The sequence below is a fragment of the Barbus barbus genome, assembly GCF_936440315.1.
Source record: "Barbus barbus genome assembly, chromosome: 3".
Taxonomy (NCBI): Eukaryota; Metazoa; Chordata; class Actinopteri; order Cypriniformes; family Cyprinidae; genus Barbus; species Barbus barbus.
This window is the reverse complement of record NC_136731.1, coordinates 33,951,119-33,967,520: the sequence shown is the minus strand read 5'-3', so window position 1 is coordinate 33,967,520 and position 16,402 is coordinate 33,951,119. Positions and strand designations below refer to the sequence as shown.

General features: G+C 36.3%; 1 protein-coding gene across 1 annotated transcript in view; it reads right to left on the bottom strand.

Moving 5' to 3' along the window:
* The window catches only part of LOC306846854 (SH3 and multiple ankyrin repeat domains protein 1-like), a gene marked incomplete at its 5' end in the record, with an annotated part of 71,456 nt that overhangs the window by 53,959 nt on the left and 1,095 nt on the right, over positions 1-16,402 (bottom strand). Inside the window, 3 exons of the mRNA XM_079380522.1 lie at positions 669-777; positions 970-1,041; positions 1,985-2,188. Of these exons, the coding sequence (XP_079236648.1) occupies positions 669-777; positions 970-1,041; positions 1,985-2,188 (385 nt within the window). The remainder of the gene's footprint in view (positions 1-668; positions 778-969; positions 1,042-1,984; positions 2,189-16,402) is intronic.

Genomic DNA, 16,402 nt, shown 5'->3' with positions numbered 1-16,402 from the left:
CTGCTTCGAGAAGCGACTGTCTGTCAGCCTGGCAAGCACAACATCAACTCTGTGACATCGCAGATGACACAAACTGTGAACAACACTCAAGGTAGCCGTCTTGCAAGTAAAACTCTGCTGTAAATGAATGCTAATATTACTCTGCATTGTCATCTGGTCCATAAAACGGCTTTCATGGCATGTCTGGCCACGTCTCCAGCTCACCAAATGCTCGCCAAAGCGCTAAAAACTTGAATTAATATGCCATAAAAGATGCTGCCCCGTTACAAATACATTCCAATTATTCAGTGGTTTTCCTCTGTTGACACGCATTGAACTGAACCATTGAGCTACAGTAATTGTTTCATCTCATTAAGCAGCCCAAGTGTAGTAATTGGGTTTTCGTTTGTTTATTTAGGAGGCAGCCACTGAGTCTAATGTTAACTTTACACATTTGTTGCATCATTTAAACTCCATTTTTGTTGGCAACTGCATGGATCGTTTGAGAAGATGCAAATGTCCATTCCTGTAAATGCTCATTGAATATTCATTCAGCCCTATTTCCATATGCATATAGCATGTGTGTGGGCCAGTTTATGCTCTGCTGGCAGTAATTCATTATCTAGCTCACTAATGGGAAGTTCATTAAGTCTTACAGGAAGGGAACAGTGCAGTGCCTGACACCTCACCTCCCGTATCAGGGTCGTGGTAGTTGGGGTCAAGGCCTTTGTCTACAAGTTTGGCTACCTTTTCCACAGCCCCGGCCTGGATATAGTCCATGAACTTCTTCAGACTTGCCTGTAGGGGGAGAAACATACAGCCATGCTAGGCAGTGCCCTGACGATAAGCTAAATACTTAAATACTAAATACTTAAAAGCTAAATTCTATCGCATTTAACATACAGACCTAAGATGTAAGTAGCACACCTTGAATGTTCACTTTATATTTCTATTTTTAGAAAATTAGATGATTTCTGTGGTGACACTTACCTTTGTGTGTAGTTTGGCCAGCTGTTTTTCATCTAGATTTGTCTGTTTGTACACCCTGGTTTTGTAGCGGAACTGTGTGAAAGAAAATCAGCCAAAATCAGTGAAAGACAGTTATCTGAGAGCCATCAAAGAAACTTCCATCAGTTTGAGGAGGATTTTTTTTTTTACAATACTGTAAGGAAGACTAATGTAATATAAGGAGAGTTAAAAACAAATGTTTGGTATTTTCTTAAAACCCTTACAGGTATTTTTTTTTGTTTTAAATCAATGTTTTTGTGATCAGTAAAGTTCTCTAAACTGTTCTTTGGAGGCAGGACTAACTTCTGTTTATGGCACAATTCATAGTACTGTTGTGTTGATCAATGTTCACTAAAATCAAAACTATTCAAATAGTTTCATTTGTTTTACTATTTATTTTAAATGACCTTAATATTCAAAAAAAATTTACTATTAAAAATAATTACAAGTCATTTAAATAAATAATCAAAATAAAATATTAATATTAGATGAAAACATAAAAATGTTGACATGGCAACTACTGAAACAAATATATTTAAGTTGAAGTATTAAAATGACTAAAAAAAGAGAAAAGAAATCTGAAAACATACAAATAAAATATTTTAAAATTAATTTATTAAAATATTAATAAACACTAACAGTATATAAATAAAACAAACATAAGTGATATCGCCAACCCCTATTATCAACTTCAGATAGAAAGGGTTTTTGTGAATTAATTAGACTATTGTTGTAATTGCCTTGTGTGCTACAAATAATAAAAAACATTTTAATTTTTTACATTGTAAGACAAACCTCCAATAAACCACATCAGGGTTATTAGGATTCATAGTTACCAGAGAAGCCTCTTAAAGAATTATTATCACCTAGGCAACAAACAATTTGTAGCAGCAGTTTCCTAGCACCAACATTCACATTCAATTATAGAACCAGACTAGAAAAAAAAGAAAAGAAACAAAAATGCCTAAATTGAAGAGGACAATAAAAGGAAGGGTACCTCCAGGTAGGGTACTCCTTTCTCAAAGGATTGTGGGTATTCTCGGAGCGGCCTCTCTTCCTCCAGGAACTTGGCATCGTGCCCGTCAGTAGCAGGTTGGAAAAGGCCATAGTTTAATACATCCCTTAGAGATTCAGTTAGACTACACAGCACCTGCTGCTTTGCCTTCCATACGGTTGCATCAGGGTTGAACCTCAGACACTTCTACAAAAACAGAGAGAAAAAATGGCTGTTAGATAAACAAAACGATTATACATATTACATTACATTATATTATATTATTATAAAAATATTAAGTAACACTTTAGTATAGGGAACAATTCTCACTATTAACTAGTTGCTTATTAGCATGCCTATTATTAACATATTGGCTGTTTGTTAGTACTAATAAAGCACATATTCTGCATGATCATATTCTACATCCCTAATCCTGCTCAATACCTAAACTTAACAACTAAAAAGCAGCAAATTAGGAGTTTATTAAGACAAAAGTCATAGTTAATGGTTTGTTAATAGCGAGAATTGGACCTTAAAATAATGTGACCAAATATTATATTACATTTGAGATATTTATATTTATAATATTTATGTTTTGTGTGTTTTTATTTATATTATAGACACTAACATTCAAAGCTTTGGGGTTGGTAAGATTTTTTTAATGATTTTGAAAGAAGTTTGAAAGTGTTTTCTATTCACCAAGGCTGCATTTATTTAATCATAAATACAGTAAAACACAGTGAATTATTATTACAACGTAAAATAACTGTTTGCTGTTTTTCTCTATTATAAAATGTAGTTAATTCCTGTGATGGCAAATTTGAATTCCGCATCATTACTCCAGTCTTCAGTGTCACATGATCCTTCAGAAATCATATAATATGCTGATTTGCAACTCAAGAAACATGTTATATTACTTTTCGAACATATTATTAATAGTGTCACTGCATTTAAAATTCTAGTTTCTTTGAATAACAAAATGACACCAAACATTTGAACAGTAGTGTGTATATTTTTTATATTAAAATTAATTTTTCATATATGTTACATTATTTATTTACATAAACATATATGCTTAATTTAAATTTTATTTATTAATAATAACTATCAAACAATTATTATTACTATAAATTACTATTTATCCCTATTGATCCTAAAGAGACCAAAAACAAAATGCAGTTCTGTCCGATGTGCACTAGAGGGAGACGTTGTGATTCACTGAGGTGAAACATCACTGCTTGTCGGAGTAGCAGACCCTTGACCGGCAACTGTCCATCAGCTTCATTAACATCCCATCTTTATTCACCCTGGTAGTGCTAAATGGTGATGCTAATTGATTAATTAGCCTGCAGTAATAGCCACAATCCACAGCCTGCCCAGGTACCGCAAGACACGCATAGGAATTGCGATGTGATTTGTGACACACCCCACTCAGAAAGGACAGCTCGGTTCCTGCTACAACATCGCCTAAAACCCCTTGCAGCCTACAAGCTTGAGCACAAGCTCCAGGCTAAGGGACATGGTCGCTTCGAACTGGATTTTGGGACAACAGCGCTGTTCCAGGAACTGTGAAAATGGGAGTGCTGGAAAGAAATCCCCTCCTCTGACCTTGAGGAGTTGCTGTGATTGGTCCGTGGCTGTGCTGAGGGGTTAAGTCCGAAACGGCCAGTTTCCTGCACTGTACTCTTGTGTGTGTGTGTACATGCAGTGGCACAGAGAAGTGTGAAATTTCTTCCTCCCTCTGTTATTCAGTCTCTCACTTTGCACACAGCCAATCCCCATCACCATGGCAACCAGTTCATTAGTGGAGCAAGCTGCAGGTTGCCATAGAAACATCTCAGCAGTCCCTCAGTGCACTATGGTATGGTGTATGTGTTTCACTGTGATCTTACGGAGAGCATGTGCACTGGTGGGAGCTCTGCTCGAGAGAGGTCGTAGGTGTAGTGGACAACTTCACAAACAATTTGGAATATCAAGACGTGTGGAGATCACTCACATTTCAGTACGTGCAAGTCAAACATCTTGCATATGCAAGGATATGCAGAATAGTGCACCCAGTGCATTTATACATGCATCATGCCTTCTGAAACCCATTTGTCTTTTTTTCTTCTGTGGAAGACAAAAGATGTTTATAGCAGAACATCCAAGCTCCTTTTTTTTTTACCATATAGTGAAAGTGGATGTTGACCACAGCTATCAAGGCAAGAAATTTAGTAAATGGCTTCAGAAGACATGGAATTTGTGTGTGTGTGTGTGTGTGTGTGTGTGTGTGTGTGTGTGTGTGTGCATGTTTATGTGGTTTATGAGGACAAATTTGTATAATGACATGGGTATGACAGAGGTAGTACAATATGAAGGTGGTTTATGAGGACACTGCCTATGTCCCTGTAATTCAAAAGGCTTAAAAAACATACTAAATTGTGTTTTTTTTGAAAATCTAAAAATGCACAAAGTCTCCTGTGAGGGCTAAGTTTAGGTGTAGGGTTGGTGTAGGGCAATAGCACACACAGTTTGTTCAGTATAAAAACCATTACGCCTATGGAGAGTCCCCATAAATCACAAAAACCAACATGTGTGTGCGTGTGTGCAAAATTAGCGCAACACAATGGAAACAAGCTGCAACACAACGGAACAAAATTAGCACAACATGACAGAAACAAGTCACAACACAACGAAATTAGCACAACATAACAGAAACAAGCCACAGCGTAATTACCAAAACATATCGAAATTGGTCTTTTTCTTGTGTTTTGACGATTTTGTTGTGTTGTGCACTACTGGGCCACCATACTGGACAGCCTCTGGTTCACATTTACTTTCACTGTATGGAAAAGAACAGTGTGAACATTCTTCAAAACATCTCCTTGTTTGTTCCACTGAAGAATAAAAATCATACGGGACTGAAATGACTTTAGGTTAGTAAAAATCATTTTTGAGTGAACTATCCTTTTAACACTACGTGTACAATGCAAATGATTAAAAAAAGGTGCACAACACAGATGTAGATGTGAGTTCATTTGCACCCATGTGATTACAATTATTTTGTTGGAATGATAATCAACCTGGAAAATGATTTATTATAATGATATCTAATTATAGTAATTTGGCAGTTAATCTAAGAGCTATTATTTTCAGGTCCAAACCACAGACTTCTTCACAATGCCATCCTCTCTTATTTTCCTCTGACAATAAGCGTGACATCCTGTGGTGTTTTCAAAGCATTGAGGAACAATTTAAAGATAAAAGTTTTAAACAGATTAGCTAATTAAACAAAATACCTAAATGTCTTTGCTTGTATCTCCTGCTCTAATTGCTTTATTGATAAAGATTCTCTTTAAGAGCTACATCTCTCTCTCTCTCTTGACATTTTCATACTTGTTTTTCTCTGTCCTTTAACTAATATTCTGTTTTGAGCCCATTACTATTATTCTTTCTCTCTCTACTCTTTCTCATTAAGCTCGGTGCCAAATGGTACAACATTCAGTTAGAGTTAAAATATCAAAAAAGGCAACTTTGATCTAATAGTTTGGTTTAACTGTTCTGCTCCGGCGACTTTTTTTTATGAGGCTGGCCCTCGTATCCATTTAATATACATGTAATATAAGTAAGTGGAAACCAACGTTTCAGATTTCATGGCCAAGCATGTTAACAATCATTTAGCATTGGTGCGCACGCATCAGCATCTGTGTTACTTTTCAAGATTTTTTTATTCGTCACATACACAATTATACAGAGTATAACCAGCAGTGAAATGTAAGTGTCTTACTTTGTACTTTACGTCTGAAAACCCTCAAGGGGGAAAGAAATTGTGCATTTACATATGTGAACAAATCAGATTTGTTTTGGTGTTTTTGACTGTCAGACCAACAAACATGTCTTAATCAAATACCAATCCAGCTAGAATAGGGTCATGTTAACATAGATGTGCTAACGTGGCCATAAAAAAAAATTCACACAATTGAGTTTAGTTGTCCCACATTACCAAATGTCCTAGATTAGCCTGATTCAAACTACATTATTGATTCAGGGGGCTGGGATCCCTGCAGATTGCGTATAAGGTAATATACAGAAGAGAAGAATGCCACATTTTGCTGATATAATACATAAGGACTGCTGTGCATGGCAAACCAGTACTTTTACGAGTCGGGATATATTTGAACTATTACAGACATTCAGTGTACAGCTGTAGGAAAAAGTATGTGACTGTAGATACCATGGGTTAAATGGCTTATACAATTTGATCTCATCAACAATGGACAAACATAGTTTGCTTAAATAACACACAAAAACGTTGTCATGTCTTTCTGCAACATACTATGTAAAGTTTCACAGTGCAGGGTGGAAAAAAGAATTGGAATAGCCAGATTTAGTAACTCTTTTGTCAGTAATAACCTCCACCAAATGTTTCCTGTAATTGCGAATGAGACCTGCAGGAGGTCAAGAGGAATTCTGCACTATTATTCTTTACAAAACTGTTTCAGCTCTGCAATATGCTTGGGATGTCTGGAGTAAATCACACTCCTGAGGTCATGTCAAAGCATCTCAGTTGGGTTGAGGTCAGGACTGGGCCTCTCCAGAAGGCGTGTATTCTTCTGTCAAAGTCACTCTGTTGCTAATATACTCCTATGTTTTGGTTTATTGTCTTGTTGCATCACCCAGCTTCTGAAAACTCAACATTTTATATTGTTTTTAAAGGCTGGCCAGCTCTGACCAACAAAGTCATCTTAAAATCAGTGAATGTTTCCATGGTGTGTTCAATAAGAAACGTACATAGAAATGTATGATTGTGACTTTTTTAAGTAACAGACAGAAACTAACTGAGCCAATCATGGAAAGACCACTATTTCAATAAATTGAAATGAAAATATGCTCAAAAATGTAACTGTTCCCAATGATAAAAAATAAATCATTGCTGTCATTTGAAACTGTCTTATATGCAAGCATTATGCGGTGTTGTAGTCTTACTGAAGTGTTTACTCATGTTTAACAAGTACAATGTTTCATGTAACCCTTCATGTGTCTCTCTCTCTCTCATTCTAGCAGCTCTCTCAGGCCCGTTTCTGCAGGGCAAGAGCAGAGGGGATTAGATTAAAGGGGAAATAACCTTCACTGCCTCCTCCTACTCCTCTCTCTCTGCAAGCTGCCCATACCTTATGCACTTATGCACCCCCATACCATCAGAGATGCTGGCTTTTGAACTGAATGCTGATAACATGCTGGAACGTCTCCCTCCTCTTTAGCCCGGAGGACACGGCGTCCATGATTTCTAACAAGAATGTCAAATTTGGACTCGTCTGACCATAGAACACTTTTCCACTTTGAAACAGTCCATTTTAAATGAGCCTTGGCCCACAGGACACGATGGCGCTTCTGAACCATGTTCACATATGGCTTCCTGTTTGCATGATAGAGATTTAGTTGGCATCTGCAGATGGCACGGCAGATTGTGTTTACCGACAGTGGTTTCTGAAAGTATTCCTGGGTGATGTTATGCACTGTAGATGATGAGATTTGCAAAGCCTTTGCAATTTGTCGTTGAGGAACATTGTTTTTAAAGTATTCCACAATCTTTTTATGCACTCTTTCACAGATTGGAGAGCCTCTGCCCATCTTTACTTCTGAGAGACTCTGCCTCTCTAAGACATCGCTTTTATAGCTAATCATCATATAGCTAATCAACTTAATTAGTTGCTAGATGTTCTCCAAACTGAATCTTTTAAAAATGTCTTGCTTTTTCAGCCCTTTGTTGCCCCCGTGCCAACTTTTTTGAGACCTGTAGCAGGCATCAAATTTGAAATGAGCTCATATAGTGGAAAAAGTGGAAGATTTCTCCGTTTAAACATTTGTTATGTGCTCTATGTTCTATTGTGAATAAAATATTGCCTCGTGTGATATGAAAGTCTTTTAGTTTTCATTTTATTCAAATTTTAAAAAATGTCACAACATTTCCACAATTCGGTTTGTAGACTAACGAGAAAGTCCTCTTATATACACATATACACATATATATATATATATATACACAGTGCCCTCCGTAAGTACAGTAGAAAAGTAAAGACAAAATTGCTCTGTTGGCTGTGGAGTCAAGACATTTGCAAATAAGATTAAAAGATGAATATGAGACAAAACTACAGAATGTCAAATTTTATTATTAGCCGATTCAACACATATATGTTTTACTAAATAAAAAGAACAGCACTTTTAGAGTTCATCCCACCAATTGATGTGAGCATAAGTATTGGGACAGTTGAACATAAGGCAGATATAAAAGATTAAAAGCTATTATTTACTTTACTTTACTTTTAGTCATTTAGCAGACGCTTTTATCCAAAGCGACTTACAAATAAGAAAAAGTAACTAAAACTAAAAGTTAACACTCTGTAAATACTCTATACACACCCATTTAATTATAATTATATAATTAATTATAAAGATATTTTAAAATAAAAATATAAAATGAAAAAATATATATATTATTAATAATAAAACAATAGTAAACTAATTTTTACTAACAACAACAACAGTTATTATTATCAAAAATGTATAAAATAAAATAAATTAAAAAAGGCAAATAGTGTCATGACAAGCAAATTATACATTAATTAATTAAATTAATGGAAAGCAGCATCACACGTATCTTTTGCAAAGAAGCCAATCCCTTTATACATAATGTGCAAAATACAGAAAAAGTATCTAGAGATAGTTCAACATACATAAAAATAATGACTGTTTGACCTCTCTTTATGCTTATTACCGTTTCACAGGGTTAGTATTGTCCAAAAGAGGTTACTGTTGAAGGCATAATCAAGAACAGCCTTCAGATGGGGAGTGTGCTTAAGATGCATTAAAATGCTGCCTATGTAGGGCTCACTTGGTTTTGGAACAGAGCCTTTCTGTGTGTGTGTAGGTATGTGAGTGTTTGACCTACTTATTTAGTTGCAGATCCCTTGCGCACAATCACAGCAGTGAGTCTGTGACCCATAGACATCACCAGACTCTTGGTCTCATCCTTTGAAATACTTTCCCAGCCTTTAATGCAGCCAATTCCAATTGTTGCTTGTTTTGGGGAGTTTCTGCCTTTTGAGTTTCTGGCTCTCCTCTCCAGCTGGTGAAATTCATGTTCAATCGGATTAAAATCTGGAGATTGACTTGGGAAATCTAAGACTTTCTTTGCCCTTATAAATTCCTTGACTGAACTGGCAGGGTGTTTTGGGTCATTGTCCTGATGCAATATGAAGCACTTCCCAATGAATCTGGTGGCATTTTCTTGAATATTGGTAGGCAAGATGGTTTTGTACCCTTCCAAATTCATTCTGCTACTGTCATCATACATTAAGTCATCAGTAAAGTTGAGAGGGCCTGTTCCGGAGGCAGCCATGCATGCCCATGCCATGACACCACCTCCACCATGCTTTACAGATGAGGCTGTATGCTTGGGATCATTTGCAGTTCGCTTTTTTTCTCCACATTTTTACTTTCCCGTCACTTAGATAAAGGTTTGTCTTTGTCTCACCGGTCCATAAACACAGTTCCAAAACTCTTCTGGCTCACCTTTGTGCTTTTTTGCAAACTCTAATCTTGTCTTTCTACTTTTGGTGCTGGTCAGAGGTTTACATCTTGCTGTGTAGCATCTGTAATTCTGTGTCAAAGTCTCCTGAGGACAGTAGATTGTCAGAGCATCACCCCAGCTTTCTGGAAGTTGTTGGTGATTTTACAGACACATCTTTTAGGATTCATTTTCACAGCTTTTATGATTTGTCTGTCATCAACTACTGTTGTTTTCTCAGCCGATCAGGTTGTTGTTAGTTGCTGGGGTCGCTGGTGGTTTCCAAACTCTTGATTTCTCCATGCCTTTTGTTTTTGCTATAGCTCTAATTGACTTCCTCTTTTCTTTTAGCATCCAAATTGCTTGCTTTTCTCTCAGCTCCCTCATCTTCATCCTGGTTTGTGTGTCATCATCGAATGCAAGATTCAGAATGCAGAAGTAATAAATATAACTGATACGACACATTCCCTGCTTTTAATATCTGAAGAATTAATGCAACAGGACACAGCTGATCACTTAGAAAGACCTGTGAGGCAACTGTTCCAATACTTATGCTCACATCAGATAGAGGGATGAAACTCTAAAAGTGCTGAACTTCTTAGCTGGTAAAACATGTATGTGTTGAATCACCCAATAATAAAATGTGACATTCTGTAGTTTTGACTCATATTCATCTTTTAATCATATTTGTAAATGTCTTGACTCCACAGCCAACAGAGCAATTTTGTTTTTACTGTTCCAAAACTTTTGGAGGGCACTGTATATATCAAAAGATCAAGGGAATTTTGATTTCTCAGATAATGACCCCTTTAAGATAAATAGGCAAAATACTGTTAAAGACTCTTTTTTTTGCATTTTAGCAATACTTTCCCTCCCTGACTTGTATTATCCTCTTTCCATGCCTCACACTCTCTTGACTGTTGCCCCCAGCTCTCTGAGTGATCGCTGCAGGCAGACTCTGTGGTTAATGAGTGTGAGATGTGGGGTCGCACTGATAATGCCCTGATGCTCTTCAGGGTTCAGCGCCCTGCACTGCCAACACATGTTTAACTATTACTATCACTATTTAGCAATAAATTTCAATGTTTGATTTCAAGTGCATTTTAGTTCTCTAGTTCTGTTTTGGGTCACTGCTCGATGTCTGATGGCAAATCTGTGTCCAAAAGCATTTAGTGCATTACGGGGTGAGTGGGCATTCCCGCGGCCCTAAATTTGCTCGGTTGTGTTTGCGCACCTCCTGTCTCTCCCCGAACTCATTAAACCACAATTAACGAGCAATTGCAGTTTATTGAGGGTGAATTAGCTGGTATGTAGAGCAGGCCTAATGTACTGGGATTATGCGGACGCATTACTCCACACAGAAAAAAACAGAGAGAGACTCATAAAAGAACATGGTTTGAGGCAAAAGAGAAATCAGGAAGACATAGGAGAGAAAGACATGAAAGAGAATGAACCTTATTATAAGTATTTTTAATAAATAATTTTGGGTGAAATGCGCAGTTTGTCCTGTAAACTATATATATATATATAAAGAAAAACATCACCAGCTGCTAAATTCAAATCTGTGTTCTCTGGCTGGCACAGAGCCAGAGCCACACACGTTTTTAAAACACTGCGCATTATAACCAATCACATACGATTCTGTTGAGCTTATGAATGCAAGGACCAATCAGAAGCATTCAGATGAGTCATTCGCCGAAGTTCTGGCTGATTGAATTCTCTGCCTAACGTTAATTCTCTCATCAGAAACAACAAAGTGAAGATGTACGAATGTAAGTAAGATATTAATTTCACAGAGTAAACAGCTTTAGAGATTATTATGGCAGTTTTTGAGAGTGCTTGAACTCTCTGGACTGAAGTGTAAAAGTTCTTTGCTCTCTTTTTCTACAATTAAAGGTGTTATAGGCTAATTAACTTACAGTGTTTTCATTAAATTCACATTAAATACAAAGTCAGTTGTATTAAAAGTATTTTATGGCATGACACCCATATCTGGTACTTAAAAAAAAAAGACAGGCTTTTATGCATGGCTAATAGATTAGGCTACTTTACCTATCACCCATTATAACCCAAATAACAATCTATAAAGGTGCAAAATGCATTTACTTACACATATTTGAGAATCGAGATATTTCATTATATATTTTAGGGATACATCGAATAAAAATAAAACCCCTGCTGGGGAAAATAAAACACAATAGACACCATTACAAAATTAGTAATGGTTTTACTGGTTATAATGGGACTTGTATTGGTTTTACTGGAAACTGTAATGAACCCTGTGGGTTTCTACTATTAATTGGTTGCCTTCTATTGGTGGCTTGTTAAAACCAATAAATCCTAATGGAATATGTCCCAAAACACACTACAGAAAATTATTTCTAATGGTTAAAAGTTGATGGCTTGTAATGTTTGTAATGGTATTTGTAGTGGAAACCATTAAAATTTTCTGTGATGGTTTTATTGTTTTTTTGTTGTTGTTTTCAGTAGGACATAAGCTTATATCAGTTATACAATAGTAATGTGGCTGCTGTGTGTCACATGACAAGTATGAGAGCCCCCCCCCCCTTCACTCATGCCCCCTCAAAAATAATGAGTGCATGATGCCCCTGACACTTCAATACAAAATTATTTGTCAAATAAATGATAAAATATCTAATTTAGCTGAAATTGTTATAGATTACTTTTAGAGATTGCAGTGATACATGACATGGTGAAAAATAACTGAATGGATAATAGATTAATTTTAAAATAGTGCCCCCTAAACGCACAACTGGCCCCTGACACCCCCCAGTTACTGTGGTCTAGAACCGCCCCGGTTTCCACACCTGACTGCCTTCTTTAATGTATTAAAAATATAATGGAAGTAACAACATATTTTATTCCATATTGTGATGTATGTTCAAATGAAACTTATTGAAAAAGAAAAAAGTTGGGAAGGATTTGTGTTCTATTTATTGGTTTCTTGATTGAATGGAGGGTGATCTGAATAGGAGGTCAACTGCAGGAAATGGGCGGGACTTTAAGCAGACTAAATGATTGGAGAAGACTGGCATACATCATCAGATAGAAGTTCAAAACAAATACAAAAAATGAAACATGCATGGATAAAAACATTCATAATAACATCAATAACAGATACAGCTAATTTAAATTTTCTTTTAATATGATTTAAATTATGTTAATCAAAATTACTGTTAAAAGTTGGTTTTAAATTTATAACCCAATACATCATGAATGCATCACTGTATTGCAGCATTTGACTCGTGTATCATTTTTTGCACAGGCAGGTGTTGCAGATGGGCTAAAAATCACAAGAAAAATGTTTGGCAGAGTGTTTCGATGCAGCTCAGATCACCTCCAGGTGTTTCACTGCCATCCTGTTTCATCTATCAACCAATCTTACACTAATTACAATTTGCTAGTGGCTTGTTGGACTAAATAGGCAGCTTCGAATAAATGGAAGAAAGAAAATACCACTCATTGTCGCTCTCTTCCACTTGCACACAAACATACACAAACTTCCCCCTCACAAACACACACGCTAATGCACATATGTACACCTACATTAAATTATACAATCCCACATTGGAAGAGTAAAAAAACAAGAGCAGATACAGTTTAGTTTTTACAAACACTGAGAATAAAAATAATTTTTGAGAGAAAAAAAAAGGCCGAAACATTAAATATGCTCCCTCATTGGGCATGTCCAAATCCATTGTTTGCGTAACATCCATTTTACTAAAATGCCTCCATCTGGTCAATATTTCAATGCAGATATCCCACAATCCCATGCATGTGGTTTGGCAAGAATAAAAGTGCTTTCCGACTGAGTGATTGAAACAAATTAATTCGTAGATGACAAGATTGTTTTTTCCCCCTAGAAAAAAAAATGATTACTTAAATTATAAATTACCTAGAAAGTCTCTAAATATTTGCTTAGTTATTTCAAACAGCTCACAATAATTATTTATATTATGTATAAATCGGTGTCGATCTTGTTAACTAAAACTATTTTTAAAATGTTGGTAAAGTAAAACCGAAATATAATAAAATATAAATATTAGACCAAAACAAATGTTGCCAGAAATAAGCTTAAGTACTACAATTGCTAACTGGCAACTAAAACTGATATAAAACTAAAACTGAAATAAATAAATTACAAAATTTACAATAAAACTATTTAGTAATATTAAAAAAACTATTAATAAAAGTTTAAAAATGACAAAAGCACATATAATTGCAAAAAAAATGAACATTAACATGAACACTAAAAATATAAACACAAAAGACTACACAATATATTAACAAAAACTATAACAGCATACATACAATGCTAAAATAGTATAAATTATATTACTGTGTCTTAGAAGGCAATCAAAATGCTCTTTTGAGTAACTAGTCAACTGGGCAGCGAGGCAGCAAAACTGCCTTCAGTTTGACTTCCACTGAAAGAACACTCTGGGCCCAGGTCTACCCATTTTAATTCAATTATCAAGCATAATCATATTATTCATGAATCATTAATCTCCTGCCACTGCCCACAGCTATAGGACGGGCCAGGGAGCATGATGGGAAAGTAAACCTCAGTACTGTCATTCAAAGAAATGAAGCACAACTATAAACACACTGTAGAGTACTAGATGCTGTCATGAGTTTCTGGTCTGGGAGAAATCAGCATTGTCGTTTGCATCCCTTTCGGCAAACATGTCCACAGTGACTTTAATTAAAAGTGCCTGCTTTAATTTGTGGTGTACAATAAACGGATTACAGCAGTGGTGATTTCATTCCTCAAACCACTGAACCTCTTAATCTGTCTTGTGAAAACGAGCTTCACCATCACACGCTTTTTACTGGGCTACTTTAAACCCACATCTTTCTTCCCCTCCTTTTCTCTCCATGTAAAACCGTTGAGGTCACCTTCAGCCTGTTTCTATTTGAAAGTCATACAGTTGTTTACAGGATTTAGTTTGGGAAGGGTTTTTGGCATGTGGATGTTTAACTAGACTCCCTGTACTTACTTTGCCTTGTTTTTGTTTTTTTTGCTTTCTTCTCTCTCTCTCTCTCTTTTGATCTTTCTTTTTGCTTTGTCTTGGAAAAAAAAAACAATTTTGCCAACGTTTGCACATCTGTATGGAAGAGAAGTATGAATAAAATCTACTTACACACACATATGCACGCATGCACACTCATGCAAGTGCACAACCCGTATGAGCGTACGCTGGAGGGCAATTTCAGCAGATCCAGCCAGCGTCAGCCCATATTTAAATATAGATTCCTGAGCAATCAGAAAACTGTAAAACCATATACCGTATCAAGAGAAGTGTGAAATATTGAATAGTTTAAAAGGTCAAAGTAATTGGACATTTCAGTGATTTATTTGAAACGCTTTCTGACAATACCAAATCTTGAATAAGTGGCCAGGGCTGCGTTTCCCAAAAACATCGTTACACCGTGTCTACACCGGGCTCGAGCAGCACGATGCGACCCAACAAAAGACAGTAGAGCCCATAATAACTAAGTGATGCTATCCACACTGGATGCAAACTGATGCCTCGTTCTATTTATGACCTACTGACACAAAGTACAAGTGATTTGCAACAGTCGCTTTGTTGCGTCCAGTGTAGACAGACTTTAGGACAGCGCAACACAACAACTGTTGTGTCCGGTGTAGACGCGGTGCGAGTCCAAGTAGATCATAGAACCATTACCACTAATAGTCTCTACAATCATCTTATCTCACGATGCTTTTGAGAAACGTGATGCTTCTGATCCAATTTTCAGTGATGAATCAGTGGATTTAGTTTGATTAAACCAATCTGAATGTGACTCAGTTGGATCACTGAGCAACTAACTATATTTACACTAAAGTTTGTCATGGGTAAGATATTTTTCAAAGAAGTCTCTTATGCTCATCCAGGTTGCATTTATTTGATCAAGTAAAAACAATAGTGAACTATTATTACAAATAAGAAATAGCAGTATTTAACTGTATTTTAATATAGTTTCAAATGGAATTTCTCTTGTGATGGAAAAGCTGAATCATCATTGCTCTGGTCTTCAGTGCCACATGATCCTTCAGAAATCATTCCAATATTATGAGTTGCTGCTCAAGAAATAGTTCTTAGTATTATCAGTGTTTAAAAAAAAAACTTCTATTTTGTTGGAAAACATGATACATTTATTCAGGACTCTTTGATAATTAGAAAGGAAGTATTCATATGCAGTTATAATCAAGCTAAAAGTGAATACACCACAACTAAACAACTTTTCAATTCTGAACAGATTTTTAAAACACTAGGAATCATACACTTACTGACTTTATAAATAGTGACAAAAGAAATGTGGCCATTATACACTAAACGACTGGGGATCATACACTACCAGACTTCGAAGCTGTTCCAATCACAACAAACTTGTGCATAAATGTGTGCTTTGTTGCTAGCAGACGCATGACAAATGAAAACAATGTGTGTTCTAAAAATCGGCTGAAAATATCAAACATGTTTGATATCCTCACACTGTCTACACCGGATGCGACAGCTGTCGTGTTGTGTCGCGCCACACTGCAACAGCTGAAGTCTGTCTACACTGGACATTTCATTTGAAATTTGTGTCAATACTTCACAAATAGAACGCAGCAGCAGTTTACTGTCGGGGATTGTCGTATCGCATCCAGTGTAGACAGCATCACTGATTATAATGAGTTCTATAGTGCGCCGCTCACATCCGGTGTAGACACGGTGTCAGAATGGATGGAATCAGAGTCTGAAGCTAAAAAAAATCTTTAACCATTGATACACTACGCAATTTTCTGGAAACTCAAATCTGCTCTGACTTTCGGCAACAAGCATCAAGTTGTCCAGACGGTAAAT